The sequence below is a fragment of the Syngnathus acus genome, chromosome 15 (assembly GCF_901709675.1).
Source record: "Syngnathus acus chromosome 15, fSynAcu1.2, whole genome shotgun sequence".
NCBI classification, from domain to species: domain Eukaryota; kingdom Metazoa; phylum Chordata; class Actinopteri; order Syngnathiformes; family Syngnathidae; genus Syngnathus; species Syngnathus acus.
The window spans coordinates 13864231-13877984 of record NC_051100.1 but is presented as its reverse complement, the minus strand read 5'-3'; the positions used below and the strand labels follow the sequence as shown (position 1 = coordinate 13877984).

Genomic DNA, 13754 nt, shown 5'->3' with positions numbered 1-13754 from the left:
GCGGCCATCTTGGCGGTCAACTTTTCAGTGCCGGTCAACGACTCACACACACGCTTTCTTGTTGTTTCTTGTTTCTTGCTGCTATGTGAGCTTAAAAATGCCGGATACCTGCTGTGCTGTTGGATGTAACAATAGACGAGGCGATAAACAAAATCTTAGCTTCTATAGATTTCCGGCGAACATGAAAAAACGTGATAAATGGATCGCGGCGATTCGTCGTGAACAATGGAAACCTACGATTTACACGAGGATATGCAATGAGCACTTCATATCAGGTATGTAAACAAACTATTCACCCCTGATTTGTTTATTTATGGTAGTCATTATGAATAATGTGATTGTTTAATTGTTTCAGGTGCAAAAAGCGAAGATCCGCTATCCCCAGACTATGTGCCAAGTATATTTGAGCATACCCAGTCAAATCACAAACGAAAACTCAGATGTTCAATGGAGATTTTTGAGAGAAGACAAAATCTCAAGCAGCGCAAGAGAGACCGCGAGAGGGCATTGGCAGCAGCAGCAGCACTTGTCAATATTTCCCAGTCTGTTCCTTGTGAAAATGATCAACTACCCGCTGGTGAAGAAGTGGTGCACGCTGAGATTGGAAAAGAAGGCATGGTGACTACTGCCACACAGACGGATATCACTGGGGAAGCAATGGATTCCCTCACTGCAGAGTGTAAAAATCTGCGTGCAGAACTGGATGAACTGAAGGACAATTTTAAACGCTGTACATGGAATGAAGAATCTTTCAAGGGTAATGATGACAAAGTAACGTTTTTGACTGGTCTGCCATCATACATGATTATGATGACAACGTTTAATTTGATTGCACCTCATCTTAGTCAAAATATGAAGTTGAGTCCTTTTAGTCAATTTCTTGTGACATTACTCAGACTGAGGCTGAATCTGTGCCTTCAGTACTTGGCTTACACATATAATGTTTCCACTGCTAGTATTTCCAGGAGTTTCAGAAATGTAATCCATGTCATGCATAGTAAACTGGTTCCAATGCTAGTGGTTTGGCCTGAGCGTGAGCAGCTTAGACTGAGTTTACCAATGTCCTTTCGTTCTAAATTCAGCAAGTGTGCATGCGTCATTGATTGTTTCGAGATATTCATCGAGCGGCCGAGTGATCTGAAAGCCAGGGCCCAAACTTATTCAAACTACAAGTCTCACAATACAATGAAATATCTGATTGGCATTACTCCACAAGGTACCATATCGTTTATCTCCAAGGGCTGGGGTGGTCGTGCCAGTGACAAGTTTGTTGTCGAACAAAGCGATTTTCTGACCCATCTACTGCCAGGTGATCTGATCTTGGCTGACAGGGGATTCGATGTCGGTGATTCTATTGGTTTGCACCAGGCCAACCTCAAGATACCCGCTTTTACTAAAGGTAAAAAACAGCTTAATCCACTAGATGTTGAGGGCACCAGAGGATTAGCTGCTGTCCGTATCCATGTAGAGAGAGTTATTGGACTCGCAAGACAAAAGTATACTATGATGGAAAATATCATACCCATCTCTTTGTTGTCATCTGATGACAGTGGTTTCACTACATTAGATAAAATTGTACAAGTGTCATGCGCACTTATAAATTTATCCGACCCAATTGTACCATTTGAGTAATGATGTTGCATCCATATTTTTTCTGTAATAAATACCAGGAAAGAAACAACTTTTTCTGTTTTACTTCCAACTTCTTACTCTTTATTGTCATCTGATGACAGTGGTTTCACATTTTTCTGTTTTACTTCCAACTTCTTACAGTTAGGGCAAAACCATCGTTGTGGGACTCGTTTTATGCCAAGACATTTCATGTGGAATGCTTTGATGCTGCAGTTCTCGGATTTACAAACCAACATATCCTCAGTGGGAGGGTTACGGCAGTAGCAAACAGACTCTTCCGAAGCGGATGCAGTGTTAGCAACAGATTGGCCTACCGTGTACACTTTAGCTAATAGCTCTGGCATAACACAACGGAGATAGAAATTGTCCATCTTGGCCAGTTCGTTTGCCAGGAAGGAATCATCATGAATGATGCGCTGAATAAACAGTACATTCTCCTTCCACACGACAAAGTCACAGTACTTCCTGCCAGTACAATACAGTTGTGATTGTACTTGGTAATAATACTGGTGGTCTTCACGTAGCACGTAATTGCCGTTCGATTTCTGCTCCAAACAGAACGCCTTGGCCTCACCAGCAACCTCTTCCACTCCTTTATCTTTGATGCAGAAGGGACACTTAATTTCGAGTCACCCTTTGCCACAGCAGTCACACGAGAGTAGCCCATCCGGTGATGCACCAAAATATGGACGGTCGGCAGACATGTGGAATCCGGTTTCGTCAATGTTTAGGCCAGTGTGCCGCTGGGTCATTATCATTCTGTACCGCTTCCTTGCGTCCGACTCGTGATCGCAACCCCATCTAAAAATAAAACAATAAATACAAATTGAAACTACAAACAATAAATACAAATTAAAAATACAAACAAATAAAAATTATATTGCAATGCAAATTAAATTAAATTTCTCACCTAGTTGCGGCTGTTGAAAATCTACACAGTTCAGGATAGCAGATTCTCTTGATCAATGACTTGGATGGCTTTGAGACATTGGTCCTGGTCGTTGCCTTAAAATTTGAGGCCGTAATTCGCCCAGCTCTTTGTTGAAACCAAGTTGTTGATGTTGCTTGGCCCCTGGACTCTTCTTGAACCGCAGATATCTGAAAAACATTTGAATAAAAATTGTTTTCACTATGATTAGATTATTTGTAACAGGTTGGAGAACAATAAATTATTTATGATATATATATTAATTACCAAGTGCGAAAAAAATACAAACCTGCTCTCTGGTAATGGAATGTAACTTTTCCAGCTCTGACCGGCATTTTAGTGCAAGTTCATCTGGGCTGAGTTTCATGTTGCCAGAATCGTACAGCTGTGAGAGAGGTACAGGAAGCTTTCGCTTCACTGCCCTTGGCACAAATTTGTCAGCATAGTCAGGGACAATGCTCAAAATTGCTGGTCTTCCACCGCATTCAGACAAAGCCTTGTAAAAGGCAGCTTTCTGCTCTTCAGTTGGTGGAGGAACATTCAGCAGTTTTCTCGCAGCACTTTCCTCAGGAGTTGAAACTTCTGACTTTCGTTTCTGGGCTGGACGGGCAAAATCGATATTGCATCCTTCAGCATATTCTATGTGCGATGCTGATGGTTTCAGCCACTGACAAGGTAGTGATGTGCATGAAGTGGCCGTCTTCATACGTATTAATGTCTCCAGGGCGAACAGGGATGCTGCTGAATGTGAACATGTTTCACCCAATCCAGCCATGCAGGTACAGTGGCAGCACAGGATCTGACCATCTTTCGCTATTGCTACCCAAGGTCTGAGGGGAGGATCATTCATCCGTTGAGAGTGTTTTACCTGAAACAGATAATATGACATACCTTATATTAGTATCAGTCCGTAATTTGGATATAATATACAAGGCTAGACCTCTTACTGTCCATTTATGCATATTTTACCTGGCATTTGGTAAATTTTCTCATGAATCATTCATTTTTGAACAAGAGGCCTTTTGTAATAAAAAAAGCTTATCAATGTGAGTTTTCATTAGAATCACTTCAGTAGTTCTATCACAACCACACTGTTACTGCCACGTGCGTGCCTTTTCCTTACCTTGGTCATGAGAAGAAATCGATTCTTGTTTGGAATCTGCCATATCAGCCCATCATGCACAAAACCTGATGTAAAATACTTGTAGGCATCCAGACTCTTGTATGCCTTAAGGTCCTTTCCAGTGTACGGAGATGGTGAATCGACGAGGTAATTATAAATATCTGGATGAGAGTTCAGGCAGGTCGGCTGTTGCAAAATGCTCAGGCGATTTTAGCATGCTTCTCGGTAAAACATACGGATCCGTTGTGCCAACAAGGTTCAACTTCTCTCTGTAACGTTTCTTGGAGTCTTCATCCAAATGCCCAACTTCGTTGGATAGCAAATCAGCCATAATTCGGATGAAATCGGTGAAAACGTAGCGCAGAAATCAGACAATCCATACAAACACGTAGGAACGAGCTGACGAGTTGACCGCCAAGATGGCGGCATAACACAAAATCACGTGATAAAACCACGTGACTGCAAAGCCTCTATAGAGGCCCATTTCCAGCAACTATCACTCCAGTGTTCTAATGGTACAATGTGTTTGCTCATTGGCTCAGAAGGCTAATTGATGATTAGAAAACCCTTGTGCAATCATGTTCACACATCTGAAAACAGTTTAGCTCTTTACAGAAGCTACAAAAATGACCTTCCTTTGAGCAGATTGAGTTTCTGGAGCATCACATTTGTGGGGTCAATTAAACGCTCAAAATGGCCAGAAAAAGAGAACTTTCATCTGAAACTCGACAGTCTATTCTTGTTCTTAGAAATGAAGGCTATTCCATGCAGGAAATTGCTAAGAAATTGAAGATTTCCTACAACGGTGTGTACTACTCCCTTCAGAGGACAGCACAAACAGGCTCTAACCAGAGTAGAAAAAGAAGTGGGAGGCCGCATTGCACAACTGAGCAAGAAGATAAGTACATTAGAGTCTCTAGTTTGAGAAACAGACGCCTCACAGGTCCCCAACTGGCATCTTCATTAAATAGTACCCGCAAAACACCAGTGTCAACATCTACAGTGAAGAGGCGCCTGCGGGATTCTGGGCTTCAGGGCAGAGTGGCAAAGAAAAAGCCATATCTGAGACTGGCCAATAAAAGAAAAAGATTAAGATGGGCAAAAGAACACAGACATTGGACAGAGGAAGACTGGAAAAAAGTGTTGTGGACGGATGAATCCAAGTTTGAGGTGTTTGGATCACAAAGAAGAATGTTTGTGAGACGCAGAACAACTGATGCTGGAAGAATGCCTGACGCCATCTGTTAAGCATGGTGGAGGTAATGTGATGGTCTGGGGTTGCTTTGGTGCTGGTAAGGTGGGAGATTTGTACAGGGTAAAAGGGATTCTGAATAAGGAAGGCTATCAGTCCATTTTGCAACGCCATGCCATACCCAGTGGACAGCGCTTGATTGGAGCCAATTTCATCCTACAGGACAATGACCCAAAACACACCTCCAAATTGTGCAAGAACTATTTAGAGAAGAAGCAGGCAGCTGGTATTCTATCGGTAATGGAGTGGCCAGCGCAGTCACCAGATTTGAACCCCATTGAGCTGTTGTGGGAGCAGCTTGACCGTATGGTACGCAAGAAGTGCCCATCCAACTTGTGGGAGCTGCTTCTAGAAGCGTGGGGTGCAATTTCTCCAGATTACCTCAACAAATTAACAGCTAGAATGCCAAAGGTCTGCAATGCTGTAATTGCTGCAAATGGAGGATTCTTTGACGAAAGCAAAGTTTGATGTAAAAAAAATCTTATTTCAAATACAAATCATTATTTCTAACCTTGTCAATGTCTTGACTCTATTTTCTATTCATTTCACAACGTATGGTGGTGAATAAGTGTGACTTTTCATGGAAAACACAAAATTGTTTGGGTGACCCCAAACTTTTGAACGGTAGTGTATGTCTATGTTTCCTATGCAAAGGTGGAAATATTGCCAGTTTTGGTGCTTCAGACAGTAGGCCCAGAACTCGATCAGAGCAGCTGACAGGTAAAGAACAGACAGTCATCTATCAATGCATGGGATTGAATAGGCTATGACTATGCATGAAACATTTGGAGAGAAAAAAGCATATATTTATTTATACTTATATCTTTTGATATTGATTAAATGTGTTCTTATCGATAACATAATTATTTTGCTGGTTGTTCTGACACTCCCAGCAGATGTAGAGTATACTGGCAAGACAAGTCCAGGGAGCAGTGCAAGGGAAAGGCCAACTCAGGACACAGACAGACAGTCTGACTCAGAGAGACCTTTTGATTATTTTGCTCACCCTCATTCTAGAGATTTTAATTTGTTTTTCCGGTACCACCCACAACAAAACCCAAAGAATGATTGTGTGCATGTTTGTGCGCACAAATGCGTTTTGCTTGTGCCCATGCACGTGTGGGCAAGGCCAGGGTGGCCTGGTTACATAACTGACTCCTGGCCTGAAAAAATCTCCCAGTCCGGTGTAGTGGGACACTCGCCTGTCTTGTGTGCTGGCAACATGAGGTTGATTCCCACACACCGCACTCACATCAGAACAAACTTTATGCATAGTTCTACGTTGTTGTTTTTTTTTGCAAATGGCGGTTGTTGTTTTTTTTTTATATCAGGGACGGAGAGCATTACTTTTTTTCTGTTGGCTGAGCAGAACTCAGCGTTTGTGTTAAAATAGTATTTTAATAAATATTTATTACAGTCCTTTTGTGTTTTGAATTATTCCAAACTATTACAGATGGACAAATAAAATAAAATTGCTTTGCACCGCGCGCGTGTGTGGAAAAAAAAAAAAAGTTCTAAGATGCGATCTAAGATGTCCAACCTTCTGCGCTTGCGCAGTGGTCTCGGTGATCACGCACTTCCCCATGATGAGAGGGCGTATAATAGAGGGTATTTGGACGGGGCCGAAGACTTCACAGGGAAAATATCCCAGGATGCATTTCGTGTGGCTCTCACGGTAATACGTCAGAGTTGGAGTGGGGTGTGTGTTGTGTGTTGTGTGAAGTACACAGTCGTTGCACTTCACGGAAGAGGCTCGCCTTAAGAACGTTGTGGCGTACGTCTTAGAGTATACTTTGCCAGTTTGAGAGCGTACTATGCCTTCTTCAAATTGAAGAACGGCCGGTACGAGACGGGACGAGACGAGGTGAGACTAGCTCGACCGAGCCAAACCGGCACAGAATCAACAAAGCGCTCCAGCATGAACGAGACGGCGGGCCTGCGCTTCCGGAGGCAAAACAGACATGACGTCATCAGCGACCACCCAGCCGATCGCGTGCGCAAGGGCAACGGGTCAGGCGACTACACAACAATGACACCCAGTGACGTGCGCTCGGCAATTACTGTCAGACTGACACATTTATGAGCCAAACAAGAGTTAAAGGCGTGCACCCGCACACACACACGGGGTGCCATGATGAAATTATGTCCATTTGCGTCACAAATCGAGATATTCAAATGCAGGAGTGACTATCCACTCAAGCATGTCGATGGGTTACTCCATAAAAAATTCGTGAACCGGAATTTGACTCCACATAAACATTTATTTGGCGTCGCCTGTGACGTGGTGACAACGCGCCATAAAGCTCTGGGGCCAGTCGTTTTTTCGAGTTCTGGGAGTGATATTCCCATTTGCATCCCCGCCAGCAGCGGCTCAACTCCATCGCCACCATTGTTGTTGTAAATGATGTCACTTGCTGTTGTCGTAACAATGCGCCTTCTTGTTGCAGTGCAGTCACTTTCTTTTGCGAGGATATGACTTCTTGTTGCGCTGGTGATGACATGGCTTCCCATTGCAGAACATATAGTGGACGTGTGTTCCGAGCGACGCTGCTGTCGGTGGGGGGCTTGCTGCTTCTGCCCCTGCTAGTCATCGTGCTCATCTTGGAGTCGCCCATCCAGCCCGATGTCCTGGTGTAAGTCCGCATGGACGGCGCAAAGGCCTTTTGACCGGCAGCGGACCCAGATAGTTTCAAAAGTGTCAACGAGCCAATGGGCTCATCTCATTTGTCTCATTCCCAGTTCGCCGCTCTTCTTCCTACCTTAGAGGAGGTAGAAGAAGCAAATGTTTTGGTCTTATGACACAATTGCTCCTCCATGTCATCATTTCACAAAGATGGCGGCTAAAGATTTAAGCCTCTCGCATGTCACAGGGATCCCCGCAATTGGCCACTTTGAGTCTCAAGTGGGACAAAAGCCCCGCTCAAGGGCCAACCCACGTGTTTTTTAAGTGAGCCGAAGTTGCAAAGGTTGCAAAATGTTCCCCAGAACCAAAGCCTGTACTTGTTTTTCAACACGTGCAAAACAAGACCAGTCAGCCCAACTGTTGGCAAATGTTTTGCAAACATTTGCGACCTCAAACGAAGCACGGCAAAGTCACGCACGCGCGCATTTTGCTAGCACAGTGGAAAATGTTGGCCCCTCGGTGGGGGACGGCCTTCGATTCAAAGAGCCAGACTTACATTGGCCCTCCATTGAAGCGAGCCTGCCGAAACTCCTTCATATGGCAGCGCGATAACAACAACGGGTCTCCATCTCGAGCTCCTGACACAAAAAGCGCCCATCAAGGCGGTGGCCACGTTGGCGGCTCTTTCTCGACTTGCTAATCGCTGTCCGGGGGTGCCCGGAGAACCCAAGAGGCCAACTTGTTCCGTGAGCGCCAAAGCCTAAACCGTCAAATCATCTGTTTCAAAGTAACGGAAATTCCAGCGATCCAATCCAACCTTCCAAAATCAAACGTCAAAAAGGTTTGGGAAAGTGATAAAGACGAGTCGTCGCGGTGTCAAAACCAACATCAAATGACTCAACTCGTTTCACTGCTGATTGTCCAACTTTGCGAGTGTGTCACAAGTAAGCCATCTCTGTGCAAAGCCAACCAACAAAACGTGCAAACAGGTGCGGTCATTTTAGAAAAGCACCAACGCCATCGTTGGCCAATCTTCCCAAAGATGATCGCGTCAAGAAGTAACGCCTTCTTCCACAACGTCGCTTGCTCAGTGCACCGTCACTCCCTCCCATGTCACTATGGCCAGATTTTTGCTTCAACATAAAGAATTACCAAATTAACAAGAAAAGTCATAGAAGGAAAAACTTTTTTTCAGTGACCCTGAACGTAAACGTAAAAGTTCGATCCGATGATTGGACAAACAAATCCACTTGAGACATTTGAGGCCCCAAATTGGCGCACTGCATTGTGCGACGGTTCGTATCGCTTGTTGCTTGTCAAGAAAACGGCGAGGACACAACAGTTTGATTGGGGGCAAGTCTCCTCACTGCGCCTTCCTACCGTGCTTCAGAATAGCTACTGACGATGTCATCCGTCCCATAGTCTGAAGGAGCCGCCGGCCATGTCGGGCTGCTGGGAAGCAAACGCCAAACTGCGTCTCGCTCGCCGACTCTACGAAGACGCCGTTGCCGGACCGGAGTCAATCGCCAACATCGGAGGTGCAGACCCCGCATATCGCAATGTTGGATGCTAAGATAACTTGACGCTTGCTAATGCTGCGTGCGTGTGCATCCAGACGTTTTTTATAGCGGAACAGCTGATGGCAGGATTGTAAAGATGATTGGTCGAAGGATTCACACGGTGGCCAGATTGGGAAAACCTCCTTGTGGTGAGCCAAAGCATCACAATGACTGGAAAAGAAAAGCAGTTTTTAAAATTAATCGGAAACTGGTGCTTCTCTATCCAAATCAAGACATTTCTAAGTTTTCAGAGAAAGCCTGTTTTCCGAGTCTGTTTGCACTTGCATTTGCTTTGAGTCTGGAAAACCGGAGCCCATTTTCATGAGAGATGCCACGGACCAAATCAGTAATTGCATCAGATGCAAATTTTGAAACAAATAATACTTCTGAAAGATACAAGTAGTGAAATGCAAAAGCTGCTAAGTCTCATCTTGTGATTTTGGGTGTGTGCGTGCAGAGTCCGCGCAGTACGAGGTGACCTGCGGGAGGCCCTTGGGCATCCGAGTGGGACCCAACGGGACTTTATTTGTAGCAGACGCTTACCTGGGTGTCTTTGAGGTCAACCCCACCACAGGTGAGCTGCCCGATGGCGTCAAATACCTTTGTTGTCAATTGTGGTTGTGGTCATCTTATGCCGATGTGTTCCCACACGTGACTCAAGTTTAGCAAACAAAACGGCCCTCACTGAACTGGGTCCAAAGCGAGTGTGATTAGTCCAGTGCTAGAAGCGGCGGCAAGTGGGCAGCCGCGCTGTTTTTGTTGTTTTTTTCCCAGGCGAGTCCACTCGGCTGGTGGCGGGTGGCCAGGAGGTGGGCGGCAGGAAGTTGCTGTTTATCAACGACCTGGCGGTGACGCAGGATGGCAAGAAGGTGTACTTCACCAGCTCCAGCAGCAGGTGGCAGCGCAGAAACTACCTTCACCTCATCATGGAGGCCAGCGCTGATGGGCGGTATGGCAAAAGGCTGTCGACGGGCTTTGAGCCCACCTGACCTGACGCGCTGCTTCTTGCCATCAGGGTGCTGGAGTATGACACAGAGAGCGGAGAACTGAGCGTGGTCATGGACAACCTGCGATTTCCCAACGGTATCCAGTTGCTTCCCGACGAGGAGTCCGTCCTGGTGGCAGAGACCACGGTAGCCCGAATACGTAGGTACGGCGAGTCGGGATGGGCTCCAGCACTCCCGGTCAGGACGGACAGGCTGTACAGAAAACTGACAAATAGATGAATTCCATTATTGGCGAGGAAAAAAAAAATCAGATAAGCCACGTTTTGGCCGATGAATTTGAAAGCAGTCGGTGTGAATTGGGCGTTAGTCTCGGAGGAGCCGCCATCACTTTTGGAGAGACCACTGGCATTTCCATTTCCATTACCGTATTGGACCGAATATAAGATGATGTTTTTTGCATTGAAATAAGACTGAAAAAGTGGGGGTCGTCCTACATTCGGTGTCTCGACATTATACCCATTCACTTGTGCGCGGCGGTAAGTTAAAGGTTGCTGGTATCGACTGAGTATGTTGCTGTGATCGTGTGTGTCTTTGACACAAAGTGAGTATATACATTTCATTGTTACTACTGTCCACTGTTGTGCCGTTTGTCCGATCGCGGTTTGCTTCGTGTGCGCGCCGTTTGATTAACAGCTCAGGCGCGCTCCTTTAAGTTTGCCTTGCATCGTACACGCATGACTACAGCCGTTACACAGCTGCACGGCGACTAACGGTCGCCAGCAAATGTATTTTGCAGAGATGGGACCAAGTCACACACGTGCAAGTCTCAAGTGAGTCTCAAGTCTTAACCTTCAAGTCTCAAGTAAGTCCCAAGTCATTTTTTTCTTGGGCAAGTCAAGTCAAATCAAGTCCTTAAATAGGTCAAGTCCAAGTCAAGTCCTCAAATAGGTCAAATCAAGTCCAAGTCAAGTCACCTTATTATTGGATTTACCCGCAGAATCTGATCTTAGTAACGTGAAAAGACAAGATATAAGTAACTTTAAGTAACCATCATTGTCCAATGTGTCTAACCTGTTTAAAAAATATGACAATAATGTGGATGTGCACTGTAATTACTGATATTCAGTAAAATACACCATGGAATCAAACAAAAAAGAAATTACCTCATACAATGATTGACAGCTCAATCTAAACAAATGAACGTCTGCCGACAGTGTCTGACACATTTGAGTTGCAAATATGAAAACAAAATCTGAAAGAAACACATTAAAGAGCATTAGAAACATTTTTTGTTTCATCTGTAACATCTGGCTGGAGACACCAGAGCTCTATAAACTTCAAACGGACAAAGTCGTCTGGCTGTCTGAAATGTTTCTGTTGCATATCTTGCACTGTCTTTTGCCGTCATAAAGGTAATTACGATAGCCGAAGGTACCACTCCCGCTGACATGTTTGTGCATGTCTGATATAAACCGTTTCGCGCAGTTAGTTATGTAATGTGTGCCGTCTACTAGTGTTGTGTGACGTCAGAAGTTGAGCGTTGACTTACGTGCTGTATTTCTGTCTGTTGCAGAACCACACACACACACACTTCATACAATAATCACACACACAAGAATCACATTCACACACCCAAAGACTCACCCATGTACATGACACACTCATGCTCTGACATCCTTACGACCAAACATGTGCCTATACGCTTTTGCCAGTTTGCCTGTATGCCCCTATGAGCCACAGTGCCTGTTACTTTTTTGCCAATAATTCAGGAAAGCAATCAAAACTGAACCACGTCTTCCCTTCTGTGTTCTGACCGACACCCAGGGGCGAAAAGAGCATAACCATCCGAGCCAACCCCCTATACAGCCCTCAGGCTCCCCAACAATAGCGGTAGCATTATTTTCAATGTTTTTCCTTATTCAGATTTGTTTCAAGACTACAGTTACAGTTAGACTTCAGATATTAAGATGTGATAGCATGCTTTTTCTCTTGAATATATTGCTATAATCATTTGTTTCAGATGTAATAATTTTCTGTATAAAAATTCAATTTGGTGTTCAAAAAGTCTTTTTTCAAACATCTTGAAAAAGAGGGGGTCGTCTTATAATCAGGGTCGTCTTATATTCGGGCCAATATGGTAGGTCTCTTATTGCAAACAATACATGTTGCCAGTGGCGTAGCCAGGAATTTTTCCAGTAAGGGCGCGCGCCCACAGGGAAAAAAATCTAACATCACCCACGCCGTTCGCTGATCGCTAAAACAACATCCGGGTCCGGGAGGCAAACGGTGAATGGATAACATCGCGCACATAGAATAGCGCAAGCACATTCGCACAAGACCGAAAGAAAAAAACGGCATGAAAATGAAGAATCGAAAAAGCTCGATTTTTTTCAACCGGGGCGCAGGGAGTCCTAACCGGGGCGCCGCCCCGGCTTGGCTACGCCACTGCATTTTGCCATTCCATTTGACCAGAAACCTAATTTTTGACTCCAAAGAAGGGAGATGATCCTTGGTCATTGTGTCTTCTAATTTCTTTGATGGTCGCCTCAGCAGTCCGCATACTCGTTGGTATCCGGGTTTGTACGCACTCCACCAAAAGTGAATTTCCTTTTGAACAAACGGCACCCGTGATATTGAAATGCAGAGTTTCAAATGCAAATTCAAGCCAGTCCCAATGGTAAAATTGGCACCTTAAGAAGTCCAGTCATGTGACCCAAGTCCCTCATCTCTGGCACGCGCCCAGCTAACTCACTCTTGAATTTTGCGGCAGGGTCCACGTGGCAGGACTAAACAAGGGCGGCATGGACACGTTCGTGGACAATCTTCCCGGTTTCCCTGACAACATCCGGCCCAGCTCGAGCGGTGGCTACTGGGTGGCTATGTCCACCGTGCGCCCCAATCCTGGATTCTCAATGTTGGACTTCCTGTCCCAGAGACCCTGGATAAAGAAGTTACTTTTCAAGGTATACACCACCATGCAGACCAACCAACGAGCGCTTGCGCGTGACAAGCTTTGTCTCCGCCTCCCAGCTCTTCAGCCAGGACGCCATGATGAAGTTCGTCCCTCGTTACAGCCTGGTGGCCGAGCTCCACGACGGCGGCATCTGCTCACGAAGCTTCCACGACCCCGACGGGCTGGTTGCGGCGTACGTGAGCGAAGCGCACGAACATGACGGGAGCCTTTACTTGGGCTCCTTCCGATCACCTTACCTTGCAAAACTGGACCTGAGCCTCGTGTAATGGCCGTGTCCATCGAGCCCATCCGTCTTTTGTTGCTTGGGATCACACCATCAATCTTTTCTATTTATACTTATCCACTCGTCTTCCTTCCATCCCTTTTAATTTCCTCACTTGTCCACTCGCCTTCCTTCCATCCCTTTTAATTTCCTCATTCCATGCTCCCTTTAGTCTTGATATTGCATGCGAATCTAAAAACGCTGTTCGGCTTAAGTGAAGAAAAGTGTATAAAATTAGAGTAAATAATTATCTGGCCTACCCACAGCAGAGGATGTGACGGGGCTGGGTTTCGGGTTTTGATTCATCGTCAAAATCAAACCTTGCGAACCTCCGTCCAAAGCAAATTGTTGCGTTTTTCACCATGGAGCAGAAAAAGTGAGAAAATGTCAACGGTGGGAGATGATCTAATTAGTTTGGACTGAATAAAACTAAATTAATTTCTGCAGACTTCTT

General features: G+C 45.2%; 1 protein-coding gene across 8 annotated transcripts; it reads left to right on the top strand.

The window, feature by feature from the left end:
- The first annotated feature begins 6524 nt into the window (after positions 1-6524).
- On the top strand, positions 6525-13746 carry LOC119134914 (adipocyte plasma membrane associated protein). 8 transcript variants are annotated; one of them, XM_037272157.1, is made up of 9 exons: positions 6525-6610; positions 7452-7568; positions 8981-9096; positions 9174-9266; positions 9575-9691; positions 9892-10066; positions 10133-10267; positions 12835-13027; positions 13095-13746. In XM_037272157.1, exons 1-9 carry the CDS (start codon positions 6588-6590, stop codon positions 13302-13304), a joined length of 1179 nt encoding a protein of 392 aa, XP_037128052.1. In that variant the 5' UTR covers positions 6525-6587; the 3' UTR covers positions 13305-13746. The 8 variants fall into 8 exon arrangements, with proteins under 8 accessions (XP_037128052.1, XP_037128056.1, XP_037128057.1 ...); XM_037272162.1 differs by lacking the exon at positions 6525-6610 and adding an exon at positions 6617-6799; XM_037272156.1 differs by lacking the exon at positions 6525-6610 and adding an exon at positions 6617-6945.
- The last annotated feature ends 8 nt before the right edge of the window (positions 13747-13754 follow it).

Bases quoted from the DNA above. Each gene is read 5' to 3' on its own strand.
- LOC119134914 (XM_037272155.1), top strand. From the start codon at position 6,854: ATGAACGAGACGGCGGGCCTGCGCTTCCGGAGGCAAAACAGACATGAC. The intron at 10,067-10,132 runs GTATGGCAAAAG...TCTTGCCATCAG, and splicing joins GAGGCCAGCGCTGATGGGCG to GGTGCTGGAGTATGACACAG. The intron at 10,268-12,834 runs GTACGGCGAGTC...ATTTTGCGGCAG, and splicing joins ACGGTAGCCCGAATACGTAG to GGTCCACGTGGCAGGACTAA.